The sequence below is a fragment of the Macrobrachium rosenbergii genome, chromosome 31 (genome assembly GCF_040412425.1).
Source record: "Macrobrachium rosenbergii isolate ZJJX-2024 chromosome 31, ASM4041242v1, whole genome shotgun sequence".
Lineage (NCBI taxonomy): Eukaryota > Metazoa > Arthropoda > Malacostraca > Decapoda > Palaemonidae > Macrobrachium > Macrobrachium rosenbergii.
Window position 1 is genome coordinate 24,832,698 of NC_089771.1, and position 22,237 is coordinate 24,854,934.

The 22,237-nt window shown below is 38.1% G+C and overlaps 1 protein-coding gene and 1 long non-coding RNA gene across 3 annotated transcripts in view; both read left to right on the forward strand.

Moving 5' to 3' along the window:
* The first annotated feature begins 558 nt into the window (after positions 1–558).
* Positions 559–16,973, forward strand: LOC136855432 (serine-rich adhesin for platelets-like). 2 transcript variants are annotated; one of them, XM_067132450.1, is made up of 6 exons: positions 559–752; positions 7,593–12,065; positions 13,105–13,416; positions 14,137–14,334; positions 14,692–14,784; positions 14,928–16,973. In XM_067132450.1, exons 2-6 carry the CDS (start codon positions 10,614–10,616, stop codon positions 15,681–15,683), a joined length of 2,811 nt encoding a protein of 936 aa, XP_066988551.1. In that variant the 5' UTR covers positions 559–752; positions 7,593–10,613; the 3' UTR covers positions 15,684–16,973. The 2 variants fall into 2 exon arrangements, with proteins under 2 accessions (XP_066988551.1, XP_066988550.1); XM_067132449.1 differs by lacking the exons at positions 13,105–13,416; positions 14,137–14,334; positions 14,692–14,784; positions 14,928–16,973 and having other exon boundaries at positions 562–752; positions 7,593–11,315.
* A 665-nt stretch (positions 16,974–17,638) lies between these two features.
* LOC136855435 (uncharacterized) overlaps positions 17,639–22,237 on the forward strand; it is a 97,072-nt gene continuing 92,473 nt past the window's right edge. Inside the window, exon 1 of the long non-coding RNA XR_010858030.1 lies at positions 17,639–17,872. This is a non-coding gene — a long non-coding RNA (uncharacterized lncRNA). The remainder of the gene's footprint in view (positions 17,873–22,237) is intronic.

The following is a 22,237-nucleotide window of genomic DNA, read 5'->3' on the forward strand; positions in this document are numbered from 1 at the left end:
TTTTATCTAAGATATTTCGTCATAGTGTGTAAGAAAAAAAGTCAGTAAATCTATTACACGTATAGTGAATTTACACAGAACTGAAACAAATTTCTTTAAAAAATTATCATTATGCTATTCTTAATTTTTCCCAAAGCCTAGGCCCATCAGAAAACAGCACACTCACACGAACCCTAGACTAACACAATGGTCACATACTATAATCACAAGGATTCGCACTCCCGTAAAGGTTAATAAAACAATGACTTAACCATTCCCCTTCACAAACACACATACATAAACAAATACACACACATAAAGCCCAGGCCTAGCAAGGCCTATCAGAAAACAGAGTACACTCGCATACACAAACGCTAGACTAACACAATGAAAACACGCTGTATCACAAGCATTCGCACCCCCGTAAAGGTTAATAAAACAATGACTTAACCCTTCCCCCACCCTGCACACACATACACGCACATACACATACACTTACACGCGCACACACACAAACACACGCCCATGTCCAGCTGAAGCAAGCAGGGCTAGGCAACGGCTTGTTTGAGCCTGTCTGGTAGAGAGAGAGCGACGGGACCCTCAGAGGTTGGAGCTTGTAGTGGTGCTCATTCGCTCGCGAGTTTCCGAAGCGTCAACACCTCTCGGATTATTGCTCCTGAATCCGTAGTCATTAATGCTGTGATAACTTCGTGTGTTTTATTTCATAAGTGTGTTGTTTTGGATAAGCAGGCCAGTTAATTCTAATATATAAGGTAAGTTATATTAGTTTTTTTTTAATAGCAGATCAGTATCGAACTTTGATACTAAAAAAAAAAACAGGTTTTAATTCTTGCTGAATATAGATTTGGAGAATGTTTGAAATTGTTCTCTCAGGTATGGAAGAGAGAAATTTATTAGATATTATGCCTCATCTCACCTGTTCTTCGTGAATACAGACACACACACACATATATAATATATATATATATATATATATATATATATATATATATATATATATATATATATATATATATATATATATATATATATAAACACTTGTTGTATATTAGATGCCCAGCACTTTTTTCACGCACTGCTTACTTTAAATAAGTATTGATTTTTTCATTAAATCAATCACGTCACAACAAGCATATGTGTGTATATAATGATATACATTATATGGCAAAACTTAGCAGTACCTCAGCCGGTGCACTGTAGGCATTACTTGGCTGTTTGAAGCGTTCCTTCGGCCCCTAACAGCAACCCCTTTCGTTCCCTTTACTGCACCTCCGTTCATATTCTCTTTCATCGATCTTACTTTCACCCTTTCCAAACTCCTTAACAGTTTCCTTCAACTTTATTTTCAGCGATGAATATCATAGGTCCCAGCGCTTGACCTTTGAACTAAGTTTTACATTCCAATTCCGCTCCTGTATACAATAGTCGTCACGTTGTTAGATATATCTTTGTGAATGTCGAGTGTAAAGTACAGCATAATTTAGGTTAAGAACTGCGTGGAATCACTCTTAACTATAAGGAATCTTCAGAATATTTCAGTGCAGGGTGTCTTTTAGGGATTTTGTTACTTAACGGAATTTTTCTTTACTTATTAGAAAGGCCAGACATAAAAGTGGCCATTAAGTTGGGGTGCTACTGTAGTTTCTTCCTCGGGCACATTTGTGAATAAAGCTTCAATGTCACGTCTTACCATAAATAAGCCTAAGTCCGAAAAAAAAAATCATTTGTTAATATATATATATATATATATATATATATATATATATATATATATATATATATATATATATATATGTTGGTTATATATATATTACGTAATAATAATTTCAACATCTTGACTTCCTTCCCAGTGGGATTCGAACTCAGGCATGTCAGATTAGAGCGATCTTTCCTGACCCACAATGTTATTCCTCGATGCGTTAACTGTCCTGAGTTCGAATCCCACCTGGAAGGTAAGAGTGTCTTCATACTAACACACACACAGACATACATATTTGTGTGTGTCTTTAATATATATCTATCTGTAATAATAAAATCCAAGAGGATCTGAACTTGTCACTCCTGTTGACAAGTTCTCCTTAATCTTCTTAACCGCTGGTTGGAGGAAGATATCATCTATCAGATCTGAATCCCAGGCTCCTTTTGAAAGGTTCATCTTATTTCTTTGTTTAATCAGTGCCGATTCCACCATCTCGCTTTTGAACCGACAGTTGCTGCTATAAATTAGACGTGACATATTCCAGCCTACTTTGTGATTATGATTATTTATGTGGTAAAAAATAGCTGAGTTCTGTAGTCCATATCTTACTGAAGATTTATATACCTGTAAAACCGATGTAGGATTGGTCACAGTCAAGGCAGGGGATTTTGTTGTGTCTTTGGGGACTGGCTTTTATTGGGTGTTAATTTGGGATTTGGCTAAGGTATTTGGGTAGGTAAAAACAAAAGGGTTAGTGTTTCCAAGTGTCTGTGTCAGCGTCTTAATCCTCTCCAGGTGTGGGATTTTGTGATTATATTGTTGGGCGTCTCTCTGGTCATGTTTTGAGGGGGGTCGGTAGAAAATTGTATGCTTTATTAATCGCTTCCTCAGTTATATGGTCAAATTCCTTTTACAGGAATCCTGGGGAGCAAATCCGTAAGGTTCTTAAGAACAAATTGCTGGCTACGTCAGTTTTGGTAGAAATGCCATGATCACTAAAATAGTAAATATATGAAAGTAAAAATGTTGGTTATCTGCATACGGTAAATTTGTATTCTGTCGTGTCTCTAATCATTAAAACATTAAGAAAAGGAATTTTGTTGTTTGTTTTCCATTCAGCTTTGGATTTGATGTTTCTTTTAACGGGGTCCTTAAAAATGATCGAAGTTTAGTTATTATTAATTCGGATTAAGGTAAGGGGGTTTGTATTAAAGAAAGGAACTCTGAGATATAAAAAGAACTCTGAGGGAAGTTACGTAAATATATTTCTTCATTTGCTTTACGGTATAAGCCTGGTCATATGCAAAAGTCTACATCTTCCACTTTTTTAAAATGAATTTTAGTATAATTTTTCTTTGTTTTAATTCATCCTTATCGACGTATTTTAACGATTTTCATTATATTTGAATCATCTTGGATCAGTGATACTACAAAGATATTCGGAAGAGTTTCCAAGCACGGTATAGGAGGCCCAGTGTAGACCTGTGGACTCTGACAACCAATAGAGATGTATACTTTATTTAATGCAAGGTGCCATTTCATGTCATTAATTGTATCTCCACATTATGATTATTATTATATTTTTTTTTTTGTCTATCACAGTCATCCTATTCGACTGGGTGGTTTTAATACTGTGGTATTCCGGGTTGCATCCTGCCTCCTTAGGAGTCCATCACTTTTCTCACTATGTGCGCTGTTTCTAGTAGCACACTTTTCTGCATGAGTTCTGGGTCTACTTCGGCATCTAGTTTTTCCAGATTCCTTCTCGGGATCTTGGGATCGTGCCTAGTGTTCCTATGATTATGGGTACAATTTCCACTGGCATATCACATATCCTTATTATTTCGATTTTCAGGTCTTGATACTTATCAGTTTTCTCTTTCTTTCTCATCTACTCTGGTGTCCCATGGTATTGCGACATCAGTGAGTGATACTTTCTTGATTTTGCCAATCAACGTCACGCCTGGTCTATTGGCACGTATCACCCTATCTGTTCTGATACCATAGTCCCAGAGGATCTTTGCCTGATCATTTTCTATCACTCCCTCTGACTGGTGTTCGTACCACTTATTACTGCAAGCTAGCTGGTGTTTCTTGCACAGGCTCCAGTGGAGGGCTTTTGCTACTGAATCATGCACTCTTTTGTACTGGGTTCTGTACAGCGCTGGACATTGGTTGCTATGTGGTTTATGGTCTCGTCTTTCGTACTGCACTTCCTGCATATGGGTTAGATGTTATTTCCATCTATCGTTCATTGAACATATGTGGTTCTTAGGACCTGATCTTGTGCCGCTGTTAGCATTCCTTCTGTTTCCCTTCTTGAGTTCTCCCTCTGTAGCCATTGCCATGTTTCGCCCAACGCCAGTCCCCTTTTGTCTGTCTCAAGCACTGTCCGTGCATTGGTTTGTTGTGCCACAGCTCTGTTCTGCTTTTCATTCTCCTGTCTCTGTATATTTCTGGGTCTTCGTCTGCTTTTATCAGTCCTTCTTCCCATGCACTCCTTGGCCACTCGTCTACACTGGTTTTCAGACATTGTCCCAGTGCTCTGCTCTCGATGTTGAGCAGTCCTCTATGCTTAGTAGCCCTCTCCCACGTTCCTTTCGTGTTATGTACAGTCTGTCTGTATTTGTTCTTAGGTGTAGTGCTTTGTGTATTGTCACGTGTTTTGTAGCTTTCTGGTCCATGCTGCAGAGTTCAGCCTTCGTCCACTCCACTACTCCTGCGCTATCTGATCACTGTACTGCCCATGTGTTTATGGCTTTCGTCGTGTTTCCGGCGTTGAGTTTTGACTTGAGTATCGCCTTAAGTCACTGCATATATTCTTTCCTGATCGTGTCCTTCATCTCTTGGTGTTTTATATCCTCTCCTTCTATTATTCCCAAGTATTTGCATCCTATCTCGTGTGTTTATTATTATTATTATTATTATTATTATTATTATTAATTAGGCTGTAAAAAGTATCATTTCGACTGAGATGACATCGAAGATGGAATAATATACATTTAAATTAATGAAACACTTAAGTTACAATAAGAAACATACGCACGAACGCCGTGACGTCATCACCACCATTTCTAGCCTCTATAACCATAACGTCGTCCATGACATCATCGATCCCATAGTTGCCAGTCATCCCACGGATGTCATTTTGGTGACATCATCGATGTTTGTATAGCCTCTTAACAGACTGTTATTGTTTCTCGTTATGAACTCTATAAAGATAATAACGTCCGTAACTCGTTATGCGTGACAGGAAGAGAGATTGTTCCTTATTCCTTGCGTGGGGGCATCCTTGAACTCTGAACCGCGTTCCAACGTTGATGCCAGAAAGCTCTTTCGATGCAATTAGGTGTTAGGTTTGATCACGTATGCTCTAAATGCACCGCGCCTTATTTATAAGTATATTGTATATATATATGTGTGTGTGTATATATATACATATATATATATTACATATCTATATATACAAACACACTCACACTCAGACCGGTTTATAAAATTAATGTTCGCAATGCACTCCCAATCCGATTTATATTTCAAAAACGTCCAGTAACCGTGCTGTTTTAATAGTCATCGTTGCAACGGCATATCTGTGCATATCTGTGCGCAGAATAAATGCTTGAGTGTCGAAAGCGCGCGTAGGCAGGTGTGCGCAGGCGTGGCAACCTGATCCTGGAACCTGATTTGTAAATTAGATTTTGAGGGAGGAAAAAGTGATGACGAATATATATATATATCACATATAGCCTCCTTTCTCCTGTGCATGAGGTGTTAAGAAGAAATGTAACGTAATTCTTTGACATATAAATCAATGTCTTTCATGTGAACACGTTGCTTTCAATAGGTATAAATTAGTTTTTAGTTAAGGAATGAGACGAATTATCTGGTTACACTGATGTCTGAAGCTTGGGGTAGAAAATAATTATTTCTTTTATCTTTCCCCCGTTTCACTCGTAAGCGATGCCAGCCTCTCAGTCAACTAACAGATAATTTTGTCGTTGCTTTTACAAGTTGGAAATGTATTGTTGTAGTTTTTTGTGAGATATTATAGTTGATTATGCTAGTGTAATACTGAGTGAAAAAGTGCGTTTTTAAATATATATATATATATATATATATATATATATATATATATATATATATATATATATATATATTATATATGTATATGTATATAATTTATATATTCACATATATAAATATACGATATATATACATAAACATATATAAAGGTGTATATTCAAACCGATTGGCTCTGGAGTATACCTGTCTTAATCCTTCAGTAACTGGTTTTTACCAGATAATTTTGGTTTGTATTTGATGTGAAATAGCCTGAACGGAATCGATTCGGCCCTTATTTTCAACTTTCGAATATATATATATATATTAGTTTGTCAGTGAATTTTAATCTTTTTTGGCACACCAGAATCACAAGACAAACTAATACAGGTCAGACCCACAACACACCCGTGATGCAACAAATAAAGTTAAGTTGTATAAGAAGCACTCTAACTACGATTCGCCTTCCTGTGTGATCCTGGAGATCATGCAATAAGGAAGTAGCCAAAGGGTACGCAAACATGAAGAAAAAAAAAAAGTCCTACGATGAGGAAGGATGCGATGGAGAGAGTTCCTTAGCAGCAGTCTGTGTTCCTGGTCGGCTGACCTTCGTCCGACCTGACAAAACAGAGCCATTTCTGACCCCACCAGCAACCCTGTACCATCCCCCCACCTCTCTCTCTCTCTCTCTCTCTCTCTTCCTTCCCCAGCTGGCGTTCCTCTGGGAGATGACAGGAACCGAGATTATTTTGTTTATTTTTAGAATGATGAGTTCCTTCCTTTCTCTCTCTCTCTCTCTCTCTCTCTCTCTCTCTCTATCTCTCTCTCTCTCTCTCTCTCTCTCTCTCTCTCTCTCTCTCTCTTGTCACGGTGTTTCTGTCTGAGGTATCTCTTGCAAGTTGTTGTGAATGAGGAAATGTGTCCTGGTTTTATTTCTCTCTCTCGCTGTTTCTGTAGGCATTGAGAGAGGGAGAGAGAGAGAGGACGATTCTGTCTTTCCTCAAAGAGAGAGAGAGAGAGAGGATTCTGTCTTTCCTTTCCTCCCAACCACGGCGTCTTGTTATTAATGGTTCAGGAAGAAGGAAGAGGGTTTTCGTTTAACCGTTTCCTGATTTTTCGTTGAATTGCGCAACCTCTCTCTCTCTCTCTCTCTCTCTCTCTCTCTCTCTCTCTCTCTCTCTCTCTCTCTCTCTCTCAGAGCTGGCGTTCCTTTGCGAGAGGACACGAACCGAGATTATTTGCTTTTATGTTAAGAATGACAAGTTCCTCTCTCTCTCTCTCTCTCTCTCTCTCTCTCTCTCTCTCTCTCTCTCTCTCTCTTCGTGTTAGTGATTGACGAATAGACTAAAGTTATGGAGAAATAGATTTGACACACGGAGGCCGGTGAGAGGGACAACACAGTTGATTTTGTATGGGACGGGAAATTAATGGGGTCTAATCTTAAAATGGAAACACTGACGTGCCTCTTTAAAATAGGAAGGTTATAGGCATCAGGGAAAACAGAAGTAAGAAGAGAATTCATAGTACTGTACATACACATGTACATACATACATACATACATACATACAAATTATAATTTTGCGGGAAGGAAATTACTTCTTGATTTAATTGAGATTTGAGAATGTTCTCTCATAGATTTCTGTACTTGTAAAGTGGTTTACATATATTCATGTTTTGACTATATACATACATATATAATTTATATATATTATATACATACATACATATATATATATATATACATATATATATAGATATATATATATATATATATATATATATATATATATATCCTGAAAGTCAAATCTTGGAAATCTTTCTTTTTCCCGGTAGGTGAGATGGATGGTGGTAGCATAGGGATGGATGCAGCCAGACCAGAAATGACTGATGCAGAACTCTCTGAGGAAAAAGCCGTCCAGTGGCCTAACTGGTCCTGGAGTCCCTTGCAAGCAAGACCGTACCCCCAAAGACCAGTTCAGAAATGTTCCTGGGGTCCTTTCCAGACACCACAGGCCTCCAACTGGCCGTGGAGTCTGAGACTGACAGGCTCTGTAGGATATAATCCTAGAATTCGCATGTCCTGGGGTAGTCTGGGCCCATACTCTGCTGGGACGCCAGAGGCTTCTGAAGGAAAATTTGCGAGTGGCAAGGTCATGAAGTCAAAGCGTAAGAAGATCTCTCCATCTAAGCGCAGAGCTCTCAGGAGAAAGAGGTTGTTCCTCAGTTCCTTGGGTAAATCTGTCCATCCCGCAGACATTTCCTTTTCGACAACTAATAGCGTCTCAACAGGAATCAGCTCTCCGGTGCGTAGCTCCAGCAGGGCGAGCACAAACAGATGGTCCAGAAGTCCTTCACCCATCGATTTTCACGAGGATGTGTTGGTTCCAAATACTAACAGATCTAGAAGCCTCTCGCCAACACTTGTTCCTGTTGTTAGTCTGGCAAATAAGTCCAAGAGTTCTCCTCCCATTTTTATGCGTCTTGCTTCACTGAGCAGCAGTAAACTTATAAACAATGTGAAGCCAAGGAGCCGATCAGTTCTGGACATATTTCTCCAGTCTTTACCAGACTCACGTGACTTTCATAGTGAAATACCCGAGAAAAACATTCATCAGCCTTTGGATAGGCATGTAGGAACAATAAAGCCCCCACAAAGGAAGATAATTCTCAACAGATCACCTTTACATTTGAATGATACAGCTCAACCATGTGACCCAGATAACTGTAAGTCATCTTTCGATGAAGTTTCAGCAGCCTGTGATGATAACACTTCAAATCATGACAATGAGGGCACCAACTTGGCAGATGAAACTCAAGAGAATGTAGGCTCTGATTACATAAATTCAGAGGAGTCATCTGATCAGATCACCTGTCTGATAAATTCAGATGGGGAATCAGACATGAAGGAGGAGCAACAACTTTCTTTTAAAAATAATATTGCCTCCTCAGAGTTGGCAACTCCTCCAATAATGGATAGTACAAGGCAGTGGAACTTTTCTCCTGTTCCATTGCCTTCTTTGTCTGATGACAGTTTGCCATGGAATCCATTGGCTTTACCCTTCATAACCCCAATAGGAAGCTTTTCAGATAGCCAAATGGGAGGAGTAGAATCTTCACAAGTTCTTGGAAGTGATGTCCACCCAAATGGTAGTTCAGCTAATACACCATCTTCAAAACATGATAAACTGGAGATGGAAAATGAGCTATCTAATCAAAAGATGGAAAATGAGCTATCTAATCAAAAGAACTTTGATAATCCTGACTCACAACATGAAAATATATTACAATTTGATACTGAAAATTCTGAAAGTTCATCTACAGAAATGGCTCCACAATTTGATCAAAGACTGCAAAGCTCCACCACATCTGAACAAAATCCCCAGAATGATGAAAATAGTTTAGTACCAGTTACAACTGCTGACTACCCAGTGTCAGGATCATCATCTAACCAAAAAGAATCAAGTAACGTATTAGTCGGAGTTGACAAGCAGCCTGTATCCTCTGAAAGTGATTCTCAATCATCAAGCATCAATGTTAGTTCTGATAATCACCATCTTACAGAACAAATGCTTATTCAAGAATCACAAAACTCCCAACTGAATTTATCTAGCCCAGAAGAGTTTGATGGGGAGCAACCAATTTCTCCACATTCTGAAAAAGCTATACACTTGTCTGAAAACCAGCCAGAAGGGAAATTATTAGCAGAGATTTTGTCGCATGCCAATATGTCTTCTCTTGATACTGAACACAGACCTCTTAGCCAGTCTGAATCAAAAAGTGCGTCTACTGATCACGACAGTGACTTGGTGACTCACTCTGCATGTACAACTCTTCTGCCAGTAAGTCCATGTCTCTCATCACCAAAATCTTCTTCAACCAGTGATTCTTCAAATGCTCATGTGGACATACATGAACCTATGTCACAAAATGTCGATGTTATATCAAAAAGTCCCTCTCACCCCTCTGAAAATAGGAACACTGAGGCTAAAAGTTCCTCTCCTGAGAGCAAGGATGACCCTTCTAGAAGTCCATCCCCATCATCTGAGGAAAGTTGCACTAGGTCAAGGAGTCCTTCTCCGTCATCTGAAGGAAGTGATCCCAGGTCTCGAAGTCCCTCCCTATCATCTCAAAGAAGTAGTTCCAGGTCTAGAAGCCCTTCGCAGTCATCCGAAAGAAGTGATAGTAGATCTAGGAGTCCCTCTCCTTCCACTGATGAAAGTGATGATTGGTCTAGAAGTTCCTCTCCATCTTCTGAAAGAATTGATGTCAGATCTAGAAGTCCTTCTCCATCATCTCGAAGTTATGCCAGGTCTAAGAGTCCATCTCCATCCACAGACGGGATTGACACTGGGTCTAGAAGTCCTTTTTCATCTCCTGAGAGATCCTTTACTACATCTGTCAGGCAAGCAATCGAGAACATTTCCCTCCCACCTCAGAAAATGCTGTCAGATTTAGAACCAACCAACAAAGATATGGCTGTAACCAACGAGCAAGCTGAACCCCTTCCATTAGAAAAGTCATTTTCAACAATCTGTCAGTTATCATGGATTCCTTTGCCGGAAAGATCTCCTTCACCATGCGATAAATCTGTTTCTTTTTGTCAGACAACAAGTACTTTACAAGATGAGGACGAGAAAAGTATGTCATCAGATAGACTAGAAGATGAAGTTATGGAACATGAAAATTTCTCCCATATTGCAGATAAAGCACCTCATTCATGTAATGATGACCAATTTTTAGAACAAGATATACCATCTAAAGAATGTGGAATTAGCAAAGTCACCTGTAGTTGAAAAGCCCTCCTCTCCACCAGATGAGTCAGTGCACTCTAATATTGAGTCAGGTAGTTTTACAATGCCAGATAGTTCTGTTATTTCAAATTATTCTTCTGGAGATCTACTTGCAGAAGATATATCTAGGTCTCCTCCAAATTCTCCACGGGGTAAAGACAACACTGTATCTAATAATTCTGTATGTGAAGATATGTTACTAAGTCATGACTCAACAGCTGCTTCACTGGAACTCTCTAAAAACAAAATTGCTGATCTAGACTTAAGTACAGACACAGCCTTGTCAACTGCTGCCAGATCTGAAAACCTGGTAGAGTCAGAAGAGCCTCAGTATCCATGCCAGGTTAACCAAGAAAGCACCATGGAGAAAAGGATTTCATCAGGTATTGCTCTGGTGACTCCATGCCCAGTTGGAGAAAAATCTCCAGATCCAGTCACTGAAAAGTCTGAATTTCTACCATCAGATGATTCAGATGATTCTAATTTAGCTGTAAATGAATCAGAGACAAATAATGTTTCATCTGAAACGGTAATGGACAAGACTAAGGTTGTCAGCACAGATTCATCTGTTCTTGATGCTCCCATGAGTCTCAGCAAAGATACAAGTGAAAATTCATACTTAGTCCCTGAGGAAACACCAATTACAGAGAGTCTAGCAAACAAAAGTAATTACCTCTCTGTTGTTGACAATGATTCGGAAACTAATTTCTCTGCTATTCATAATACTTCACATTTTCAAGAAGAGGTTCTTGCTGCCAAAGAAAAAGAAGATAATAGTAGTGACAAGGTTGAAGAATTTATACATATGGCAGAAAATTCACCATCAGACAGTTGTAAATTAAATAACACCAGTGACATAGCAGAATATTCTCCAGCTCCATCACTTTATTCTTCTGTAGAAAATTCACCAATATCAATGTGTAATAGTCCTCCTAGCCCATCTTCTGATGAAGACATGAATTCTTCAGAAGATTCACTTCCATTCACTTTCAGACCTGGAAGAAATTATGATTTAAATGACGTAGATACTGAAGCAGATTTACCAATCAACAATGAACCTCAGGAAACAGATATCACCCCAGATATGGAACAAGATATCAATAAAATCAACAGAAAAGGTCTGAAAAGAGGAAGAAGTCCGTCACCAGTGGCTTTGAACAGAGACATATCTTCTGTGGCTACAGATTCACATAACAGCAGTGACGAAAGCGAAGACCAGGTACTGAATTGCCAAAAGCGACTGAAGATCTCGTCTTCAGGGGGCAGGTTAGTGATGAACAAACAAGCCTGCAAGCTCTTTGCTGCCCAGGATTCAAAGAAGCAAGTGCTCAAGAGGCAGAAGAGCGTAAGGGGCATGCTCATAGAACTGTATGAAAGTTCTGGACACAAAGGAATATTTACGCCGAAACTTTACCACCAGAAAAGAAGACTCCGAACCATCACAACAAGGTCGTTGGTTAAAAAGCTGAAGAGAAGAACCCCAAATCATGACCTGAAATATATATCGCAGAAAAGGGTATGGAAATTCTCTACTGTACTTGTTTTTATTCTTTATTTGCATGATTAGTGCAAAAGATATAATTTCCCACCACCCCACACAACCAAAAAATGAAAGAGTAGAGGTCTCCCACTAGGTGGTATCAGAAACCAACTAATCACGGCTCAGTCATTAACTCAACTCTTGCAGTAAAAGCAGTTATTAAGGAAGAGTCTGTCTGTCTTATAAGGCTAACTGAAGTTAGGAAAGACTAGCAAGCTAGTGATCAGATGTGTCCCTGAGATCTATGGTTTAGCACTATGCCTCCCATTTTAAGAATAAATCTATATCGAAGTTAGAGAAAAATAATTAAAATTAAATCACACTCTTGAAGATTTGATAGATTAATTTATCAATTATATTCATATTTTGTGATTCCATATTACAGTTTTGGTGTGAAGAATGGTAAATTTTGAGTCAAAGGTAGATGTAGAAATTGTATACATACACTCAAATGGAAAATGTTTTGAATGGGTTTTGTGATATTTTCTCAGGCAAGGTTAGGTTAGTTACAGGAATAATTTTAAGAGAATTTTTGGAGTAACGGGCCACATACAGTGTTTACAAACGGTCAAATTGTTATTTGTAGATACTAGTCCTTCCAAAGGGTTAATGATTCCTAAGATTATCATTTACTTGTGGAGGAAAACAAGCACTGAAACAGTGTTCTTGAATACTGTATTAATTCAGGTTTTGCAGATTCATTGAACTACACAATACAACTGAATGTTAGCCTTTTAGTTATTTGTCAATATGTTTACTTTAGATTCTTATGCATTATTAAGTTGCCTATAGCTCAGGAGTAGTGCTGTCAGTACAGGCTATAGAAATTCATATTTCAGCAGTAGTATTATTATGTTAATATAAGTCAATTTTAGCATATATATTAAAGTTGTTCACAGTAATTTTAAAAAAAATCACTGTATTAAGTACGCTGAGGCTTTGGACACATATTTGCATGAAGGTCCAAGTCAAAATACTTCGTGCATCTCTTATATTCTTCCTTTCATTCCATCAGATGGATCTCATCAAGGCTGTGGAGGAGGGCAACATGCCCAAGATACAAGAATTGATCCAAGACATGGGCCCTGCCGTGCGAGAAGAGAAGACGGGCTCAACTCTGCTGCACGTTGCTGTCGCTCACAACCAGGTTGACGCAGTGCTGTTCTTACTGCGGCTGATCAGCCCAAACGTGGTGAACAATGAAGGGGAGACGCCTGCACACCTCGCTGCTTTCATGGGACATACTCAGATCTTGAGGATACTTCTAACTGATGAGGAACTCTGCTATGAGAAGAAGAATCGTCAGGGGAGAACCTACACAAACTTGGTGAGTTCTGAAGTAGCAGCGTTGGTTTTGTGGAATGGTACCAACCAGGTACTTAATTACTATAAAAACTGCAATTATGATGTTTTCACTAGCATTTCAGAATAGCTTCAGAGAAATTTAGCATTTGATATAATTGTTTGCAATGAATTAACCCATTCTAAAGTCAGAGGGTGACCTCTTGTACTGGCTTATTTAGATCAACTGAAGTAAATTTCTTCAAGAAAATGCATTTATTATTCATAAATGCTTATTGTGATGTCATCTTAAGTAATCGTTGGAGATTTGAAATCTTAACAAAGCGATTTTAGCACTATAAGAGGTAAATTAGTAAGCGAACGGATGCGTGGGAAGCCAATATATGCAAATGCTTGAATTGCCAAGACATCTTTGTGTTTCTTTCGCTTCAAATTCAACTTCAGCCTTGTTTGTTTGTTTCTTTGTTACTTTCTTTATATATCTTCAGCTGAAATCAGCCTGCAAAGAGAGACAAGTTATAGGAAAATGTGATAAATAAATAAATACGAGGGAATCGAAAATAAAACCAGTACACTAAAACTCAGGAGACGTCAGCAGTAGCAGAGAACAGGAACGAACTGCTCCTCACTCAAGTCTTGGGAGATCAGAAGATTTCACAACTGCACTATATATTCCACATCTCAGCTGTAGCCAAGATGAAACACCTTGCAAACTGTTATATCTTTCTTCTCTCTGCTGTTCCAGCTCTCGGCCCCGTTATGTGACGCCGTCTTGGGAAAGGACAGGAACAAGGCGCAAGAGTTGCTGAGACTTGGCGCTGATCCAGACTATGATGTGGGGGATGTGGTCGAAGGCCAGTTGCCTCCTGACGTGCAGGTGGCCCTACCTCAGAGCTTTGCCACTGATTTCAGGGGCCTAGGACATATTGTGATCTTCCCAAAGGTGAGGTTTGGGCTTGGAGGAATTGCGCTGGAATTGGAGGAGAGGATCTGATGTACTGATATGAACCCCCAAAAGTTTTATTCTGCAAGATATGCAAAACTGCAGATCTTATTTGCCATTACTTAAGCCACGATACTTTTACAATGGGAAAAGGGTATTTAATAAGGAATATAGGTATATATAGAGGAGAGAGAGTATATATATAGAGAGAGTAGATATATATATATATATATATATATATATATATATATATATATATATATATATATATATATATATATACATATATGCATTTTATCATGTCTATATTTAAATGCTTACACTTTTTCTCATTGCATACATTTTTCCTCATTGCAGAAGAAATGCGACATTGCAAAGAAAGTGAGAGAACCCGATGTTGTCTTCACCTCAAACTCCGTCATTTCAAACAGCGACGAGGGCAAACATTACGTAAGTACAGAGAACTTTGTAATTATTTCTTGCTTCCTTGTACCCTTGTTTTGAGTTAGTCTGTTTCACTGATACAGTTTTGTGTAGCTATTATTATAATTTGTATTATTCAGAGGATTTTATCTAGTTTCAATGTCTTGCAGCCTGACCCTGTTGAAATCGAAGTGACCCCTGCACAAGAACCTCCAGAAGGCGATGTGTACCCAGTGAACACAGAACCTCGAGGCTTCGTGTGCATCCTAGACTACAACGCCTTCAGAGACCGGCAGGACCTCGATCTGGAAGGATCCATGCAGGATATCTCCAACTTGGCAAGCATCTTTAGCAAGATGGGGTACGCAGGAGAAATCTACTCCTCTCCTACTGCTGACGAGACCACCGAAATCCTCCAGAATGTCAGAGAAAAGGATATTCTGAAGGAGGTTGGGTGTCTGACAGTGGTGGTCAACAGCCATGGCGTTGGAGAGGACAGGTTCCTGACGTCAGATCTCAAGTCCTTGGACATCAGCAGGACCTGCGGTCTCTTCAAAGACTCCGAGTGTACCCATATGGTCAACAAACCAAAGATATTCCTATTTAATACAGGCAGCGGACTGTACAGGGAGAGCAAGAAGGCTAGGTACAGTAAGCCCCTGACCACGAGGGTGAGTGAACCGCTGAGGGACGCTTTGTGTCTGTTTTCAAGCCACAGCGGCTTTGCCTCTTGGGCGTACTCAGATAAAGGTACTCCGTTTTACCTGGCGTTCTGCAATACTCTGGCTAAACACGCCCATTCTATGGAAATCAATGATTTATTCAGGGAACTGCTGAAAGAATATGGCAAGACCTCCCCTGTGACTGTGCCTGAGCTAAGGAATATTGGATTTTCTAAGAAATTCTTCTTCAATCCAGTGCCATAAGTAAGTCTGGTCTTTCTGTCGAACCCTTAGAAACACAGTATGTAGACTGAAGTTTCCTTATGACAGGAATACAGGTGTCTATTGGAAAATGAATGGACCAGGGTGTACAAATTGCTTGTTAAGACTGAAGGATAATGGGAAATGACCGTGACTGAAAAATAATATACAAAAGACCTTGAACTTTCCGCTGGTTAGAAGACTACATAGCTTATTGGGACAAGTTTTCCGGTATAATGCGGGATATATGCTTTCCCTCATACGCTGTGAAGGTGGATGTTTTAATTCTGTTGTGGGTCCTTGAAATTGAGTAATGGATTAAGTTCTAGTTTCTAGAGACTAACTTGCCTAAACTCACTTTCATTTTTATGTGAGCTGTATCTGCATATTGACCAAAAACATTAGAATGACCACTCGTAAGATTAATAAGTTTGAGATGGAAGCTAAGCAGTTTAAGTTAATTTCCATGACAAAATTTTAGCAGCTGTAAAACGACTGGGCCTTTATAGCTTTCATATACAGTGTTTAGAATTATATCCCCTATTCTGGACTTGTTTTAGCAAAGAAAAATATTTTTTGAATTGGTGCTTACAGTAAGCTTTAATATTTCTTTATAAATTGTACATTTTTATATGCCTAATTAATATTTTAATTCGTATTATGCCTGTCATTGCAAATGAGAATTTTTGGGGGAGGCATTTGTATCATATAAAATATACTGCTCCATTTTCAGATGACTCTTGAGAGGCAATGTTTTACTTGTCACTCTAAATATTTCTAAAATTATGTAATTTTATGAATCTCTAAGTATTATATGCTTATTGTGGTAAATGCTATGTATAATGACTTTATGCATGTAAACTAACTGCGCTCGCTTAGATTTATACAGTACAGAGTATTTATTAATAAATTTGCTTGCTGTATATCGAGTAATATTTTATGTATTAAAGTCTGCTGTATGTGTTTTATGTATATATGCAAATTATTAAGTACATTTATTCGTTTATAAGTATGTAAATAAAAACGTATTTAGTTTTAGACGCATCAGATCGTGAGTAGATAGCCTACCTACTGCTGTCGATAGTTAACAAACCAAAATAATCAATAGTATTGTGACCTTTTTTTTTTTTTAATTTGTGTAAGTCTTTTAACCTTATAGGTAACTCACCTTTATTAAAAAAAAGTATGAAAACATTATTTGTTGCGTATTTAATGTCATTGCTTTCCGCTCTCAGTAAAATAGTTTCCTTTTTCCAACTTTTGTATAACTGGAAAATAAAGTATTCAAACATTTTTGGGATGTTTCTATTCCTCGATTACTATAATATATATATATATATATATATATATATATATATATATATATATATATATATATATATATATATATATATATATATATATATATATATATATATATATATATATATATGTTGTATATATATATATTTTTATATATATACAGTATGTTGAAAAGTAAGGATATGATTTGATTATTTGTGTTTTGGGAAACAAATTTTCAACACCTAGATCATTCTAATTAAACAGAGAATTATGATAAATACGGTATATAACATCAAAGGATCGAAGAAGTTTTTATTTTTTTTACTCATGACTGCATTTTATATTAAACGATTTCTACAGCCATTAAAAAAACAGAAATCTCTGAAACTGTTTCCCATTACATTAGTGTTTGCTAAAGGAACATGCAAACGGATACATTCTCTATATGCAACCTTCATTCTGGGTAAAAGTATTGCATCTTCAACGTAAAATACGCATTATTCATGATTTAAAAAATAGTGGAATTGTTCTAAATAAGAGATATAAGCGTATAATTTTATTTAAGACACTCAACAATTATGTAATTGCATATTTCATAACCTTTTTTTCTATTGAAACAACAATAACAACTCCAACGGTAGATGGCGTTAGACTTTCCCGAAAGTTTTTGTTTTGATACTCCTGTGTTTCTGCAGTGTCTAAAATCTTCCCGTAAAGCTTTTAATTTTTGTTATTCTATTTCTTAAAATTATCTACAAATCTTTGCTGTGGGTTGTGTTTCCATGAATCTTATTAAATGTGTTATTTAGGACATAAATTGAGTGAATATATTGAATAAAAACCTCAAGTTTTAAGTGGAGTTTCACAGGCAACTTCAGGTTAAGTTGAGTTTCATAGGCAACTTCAGGGTAAGTTGATGCTTATCGACACTTATTTTAACTTTAAAATGTTAAATTAAGTAGTGGCTTGTAAAAACATTATTCGTGTGTGTAATTTAAAAATATTTTGTGGTTTATATAGGGTTTATATACAAAGTTAGACCCAGGTTGCCAATAGGTTAGTTAACACACATAGCCTAGGCTATGGCTTAGCAAGGCCTATTTTATTTTAATGTGATAGGTTTATGTTAATTGTTTTTAGTTTTTGTTTTTAAATATGAATTTTATAATGTTTTTCGTAATGACGACTTGCTCATCATTAGCTTCTGAAATGCATAGCCTTCTTGACTCTATAAGCAACAACCCCCCACCCTCCCCCCCTCGAGGATGTGGCGTAGGCCTATCCAATGAGGATTGATGGCCACCCAGCAGATAAAAATATACTGTGATAGGCCTACCTTGATTCTTAGCAATGTAGGCTTGCATGAACCATAATTTTTCAGTGGGTTAGCTTTTGAAATATGTGTAATACTATAGTACTTTAAATCCTAACCTAGGCCTACACTGAATTTAATACCAGATGTTGATGAATGATGATTAGGCCATTTTGGCAATTTTTTTCCATTGGGAATTTAGGCTAGTGGTCAGGAGATTCATGAGTTAGGTTTTTACCTACAAGGCTATGAAGGCTTGTATCATTAAGTTCATTTTGATAGATGTTATCATGCGAGTTTTTGGACATTGGGCGTGGTAGGTAATTAAAGATCATGTACTATTAGTGGGTGCTCATGGGAGCATTTTTTCCTGTTACTAATAATTACCATCAGTTTTAGCCAATTAAAACTTCATTATTTTTATGCCAAGTTACCCAGATTTTCTCTGACTCCTCCCATTTTTTGTGTCAATATCTTCAGTTTACCAATGGTGCCTTGTGAGTAAGAATTGTTAATGGAGATGCTCAATGACATTTTTTGTATTATAGGTGTAGTATGAGTTTTTATTGGCCTGAAAGTAAGGAAATTCTTTCCATTTCATAAAAACCAATCATCCAAAAAACAAACCTTGTCAGAAAGTGTCAATTGTGTGCATTGCTAAGAGGAAGAAGGGTTACTCTGGGTCTGGAGCATAAGGTTAGGTTAATTATAAATTTGTTTGCTCCTATGGGGGACACAAACCAAGGCCTTTTATGTAGGAGTATTGCTTAGCCCAAGCTGGGAACTGATGTTGAAGCTGATTTTCCTCTTTCTGTATGTATGGTGCTTGTGTCTTGGTTCTTTTTCAGCGTCACCATGAAAGCTGAGCAACATTGTGAAGGACATAAGTTGGTGTGCGGTTGCTCTATCACTTAGGTGTGTGTGGATACTGTATGTATGTATATGTATGTGTGAGCATATGACCAACATTCCTTACTCCTTGCGTAGAGATAGAATTTTGATTAACTTTAGTCTTGAGGGCAGGGTAGCCTGTTAAACACAAAGACTGATTTTGTTCGTTCTGCAGGGATAAGATTTGCAGCCCTGACTCTCCCAGTGAGTAGCGGATGAGGTTCAACAAGAAGCAGTTTAAGGGCTAGATACATTTGCCAGTGTCTTATGGGTGAATACATTGTTGTTGATACTGACGAACCTTTTTGGATACTTTTGTGTGAAAGGTCTCTCTTTCTCCCTGGCCCTCCTTCACGTATTTCCCATGACTCGGTTCAAGCAGGGTACAATTATTTATGCTAGTGGGGCGGCATACACTTTTGAGAATGGTGACATGCGTGTGTGTGCTGACCTCTTATAAGGTGAGACCTACCCCTGTCTAGTCAGCTGCTCCAGGTATGGGTGACCTGTCGGAGTACCTGAAGATGTGGCTGTCGTCTGGTATCTTTTCCAGCATTTCTTGACCATGTAGCGTTGGCTAAGGGTGCTGGGATCACTGTCCACTTATGCTCTGTCCCAAGTGCGTGACTCTTTATGTTCCCAGTCACCAGCAAACCTTTCTAGGGAGAGAGGACTGACGACAGGTTGTTTTAGTTTTTCAGAATTACCACTGGAATCCCCTGTTACGTGCTTGCGATTGGCCTCCTGACCATCTCAGGCTTGGCTGCAGTCCTGTGCATGGAACTTCCTACTATTCATGGCCTGGGACCATGTAGGAGCATGTGTGGCCCTGAGTAGATCTGGCTCATGCAAAGTTTGGTATTACTTCGCTTGGGACAGGCATAGCTGTCTCCTGCTTATTGCGATCAGGTAGCGGTATTAACCAGGCTGGGTCAACTTCCATTTCAGGGTGCATGGGTAGTAAAAGTTGTCAAGTTCAGTCACATTCAGTGCTTTCTGTCTGTGAATTGTGGGCACTCATCAGGATTGCCTGAGAAGGGGTTAGGCAGGGTTGTCGTGTCACCCTCTGTTTTAGTAGAGGATAAACTTCATGTTGTCCTTGCTTCTGCTTTACCTAACAGCCCCATGCCTGTGTTATGCTTGCTCTTTCCTTTAGGATTTTCACTAAAAAGTCCCATGAGGAATCATCCTATTCTTGTCTTTCTCAGAATGTGATCTGACTCACTCTCCATGAATATGGAGGGGCCTTCTCAAACGCTACTTGGCCCCTGGATAACTGTAGTGGTTCATGACCTAGACATATGAGGTTTTAGGTTTCTGTTTGTCGCAGAGAACCTAACCTGCTTGAAACACCTGCAGGCGTTGCCTGGTCATTGATTCTATAGAGCAGTTGGGTTTTCCCTGTTGTCTACAGCTTAGAGGTCTTCTTTTTGAGGTGGTTGTAACCTCTGAGAAGACTAGGTATCTTAGACAGGCTTGCACTGCAAGAAACACTCTCTCTCTCTCTCTCTCTCTCTCTCTCTCTCTCTCTCTCTCTCTCTCTCTCTCTCTCTCTCTCACTCTGGAAGTTCTCTCTCAACTCTTTCTCTTCTCTCTATAAAATTTCGGGAAAGTCACATAAATAGAAATTGTCACTGGAAATGTTATAAATAATTTTTCCTCCATGGTATTCTTCACTCGAGATCGTTCAGTAAACAGCAAATATCCATTTTCTTGTTTAAAAAGGCCCGATAAGTTAAAAGAGTTTGTTGTACGTATCTGTCCTCACTTGGTGGGCTCATTAAGTTTTTCATATTTAGTCGACGACCTGTATATGTATTTTAATTCTCCTTGAAATTGTTTTAAAATATGCACATACGAGTGGTACATTGTATTACCTGCCTGTCTATTCTGTCAAACGATTCATTGTTTAGAGCGGAAAGAAAATTGTAATTATATCAGTTCACCCTGAAAGAAAGGTTTTCTTATCCGCATGTTTGTTAAGTGTTTTCTTTAAGTTAGTATTAATAGAAAACGGGTCTGTACTGTTGTGGAATTTCGACAATGACTTTAATAATAAACTATGCATCCTTCCACTATTATTACGGTGAATAATAAAGTTACGATTAAATTGTGCTGCATAATGCAAAGTAATTTCAGTTTTGTTTAGTATTTTTCCGTTAATTTATTTGATGTTTAGGAAGAATTCATAATTTGCCCCGGAAAAAACTTGAGAATTGATGTACTCATATTCTCAGTAATTTAACGAATTATTTTTTGTTTTGGTTTATTGTGTCCTCTTGTGGAAGATTGGTATGTGTATCTGGGATATGTATCAAACACTGTTTTGATATGACTGAACAATGAAGGGAGAAATTTTCAATATGGTACTTTTATCTGCATAATCATTTTGATTACGGTTCAGATAAAAAGTTTTTTTTTATCGGGCCTTTTGAATACGGGAATGTTTGTTATATCTTGCAAAAATTATAAATCCCCAAGGAGTCCACAGGAGAGAAAATATCCATGTGAGAACTTGTATGCTTACTGAAAACTTGTTCAGTAACAACTATAAAAGTACATTGCTGTCCCTTGCAACTAAAATCAGTTTATTAGATTAGCCAGGTTGATTGATTAGGAAACACTGAGGCATGCAGAACTGATTTTGACACTGTTAACAGTTTATTTGAGAGCAGTGAAGAAAGGAAATTGTTATTTTCATTTAGAATTTTGGACATAACGCGAGAAAAATTTGTTGTTCACCTCTTTGACAAGTCTGTCTATCGGACGGGATGATTTTGCCAGGTATCTGCTTTAGGTCGTTCATCGATCGTCATCATCACGACAGGACAAAACAGGAGCGTCTCGTTTTCTTTCTCTCTGGAACGCGATTTGAACCATACAATATTTCAGTCTTTCTCCTAAGCATTGTTGTCTTAACGTACACCACTACTTGCATTGCCATGCAAGCATTCTAATCATGTACTCATAATGTTCCAAAGTCTGTTTGTGAAGATCCATTTCACATTTATTATGCTATTGCATTGTATCCATTAATCTGGAATCTCATGCAATGGCCATTTCCTGACCC

Excerpts from the sequence above, each read along its gene's own strand:
- LOC136855432 (XM_067132449.1), top strand. The coding sequence starts at position 7,598 with ATGGATGGTGGTAGCATAGGGATGGATGCAGCCAGACCAGAAATGACT.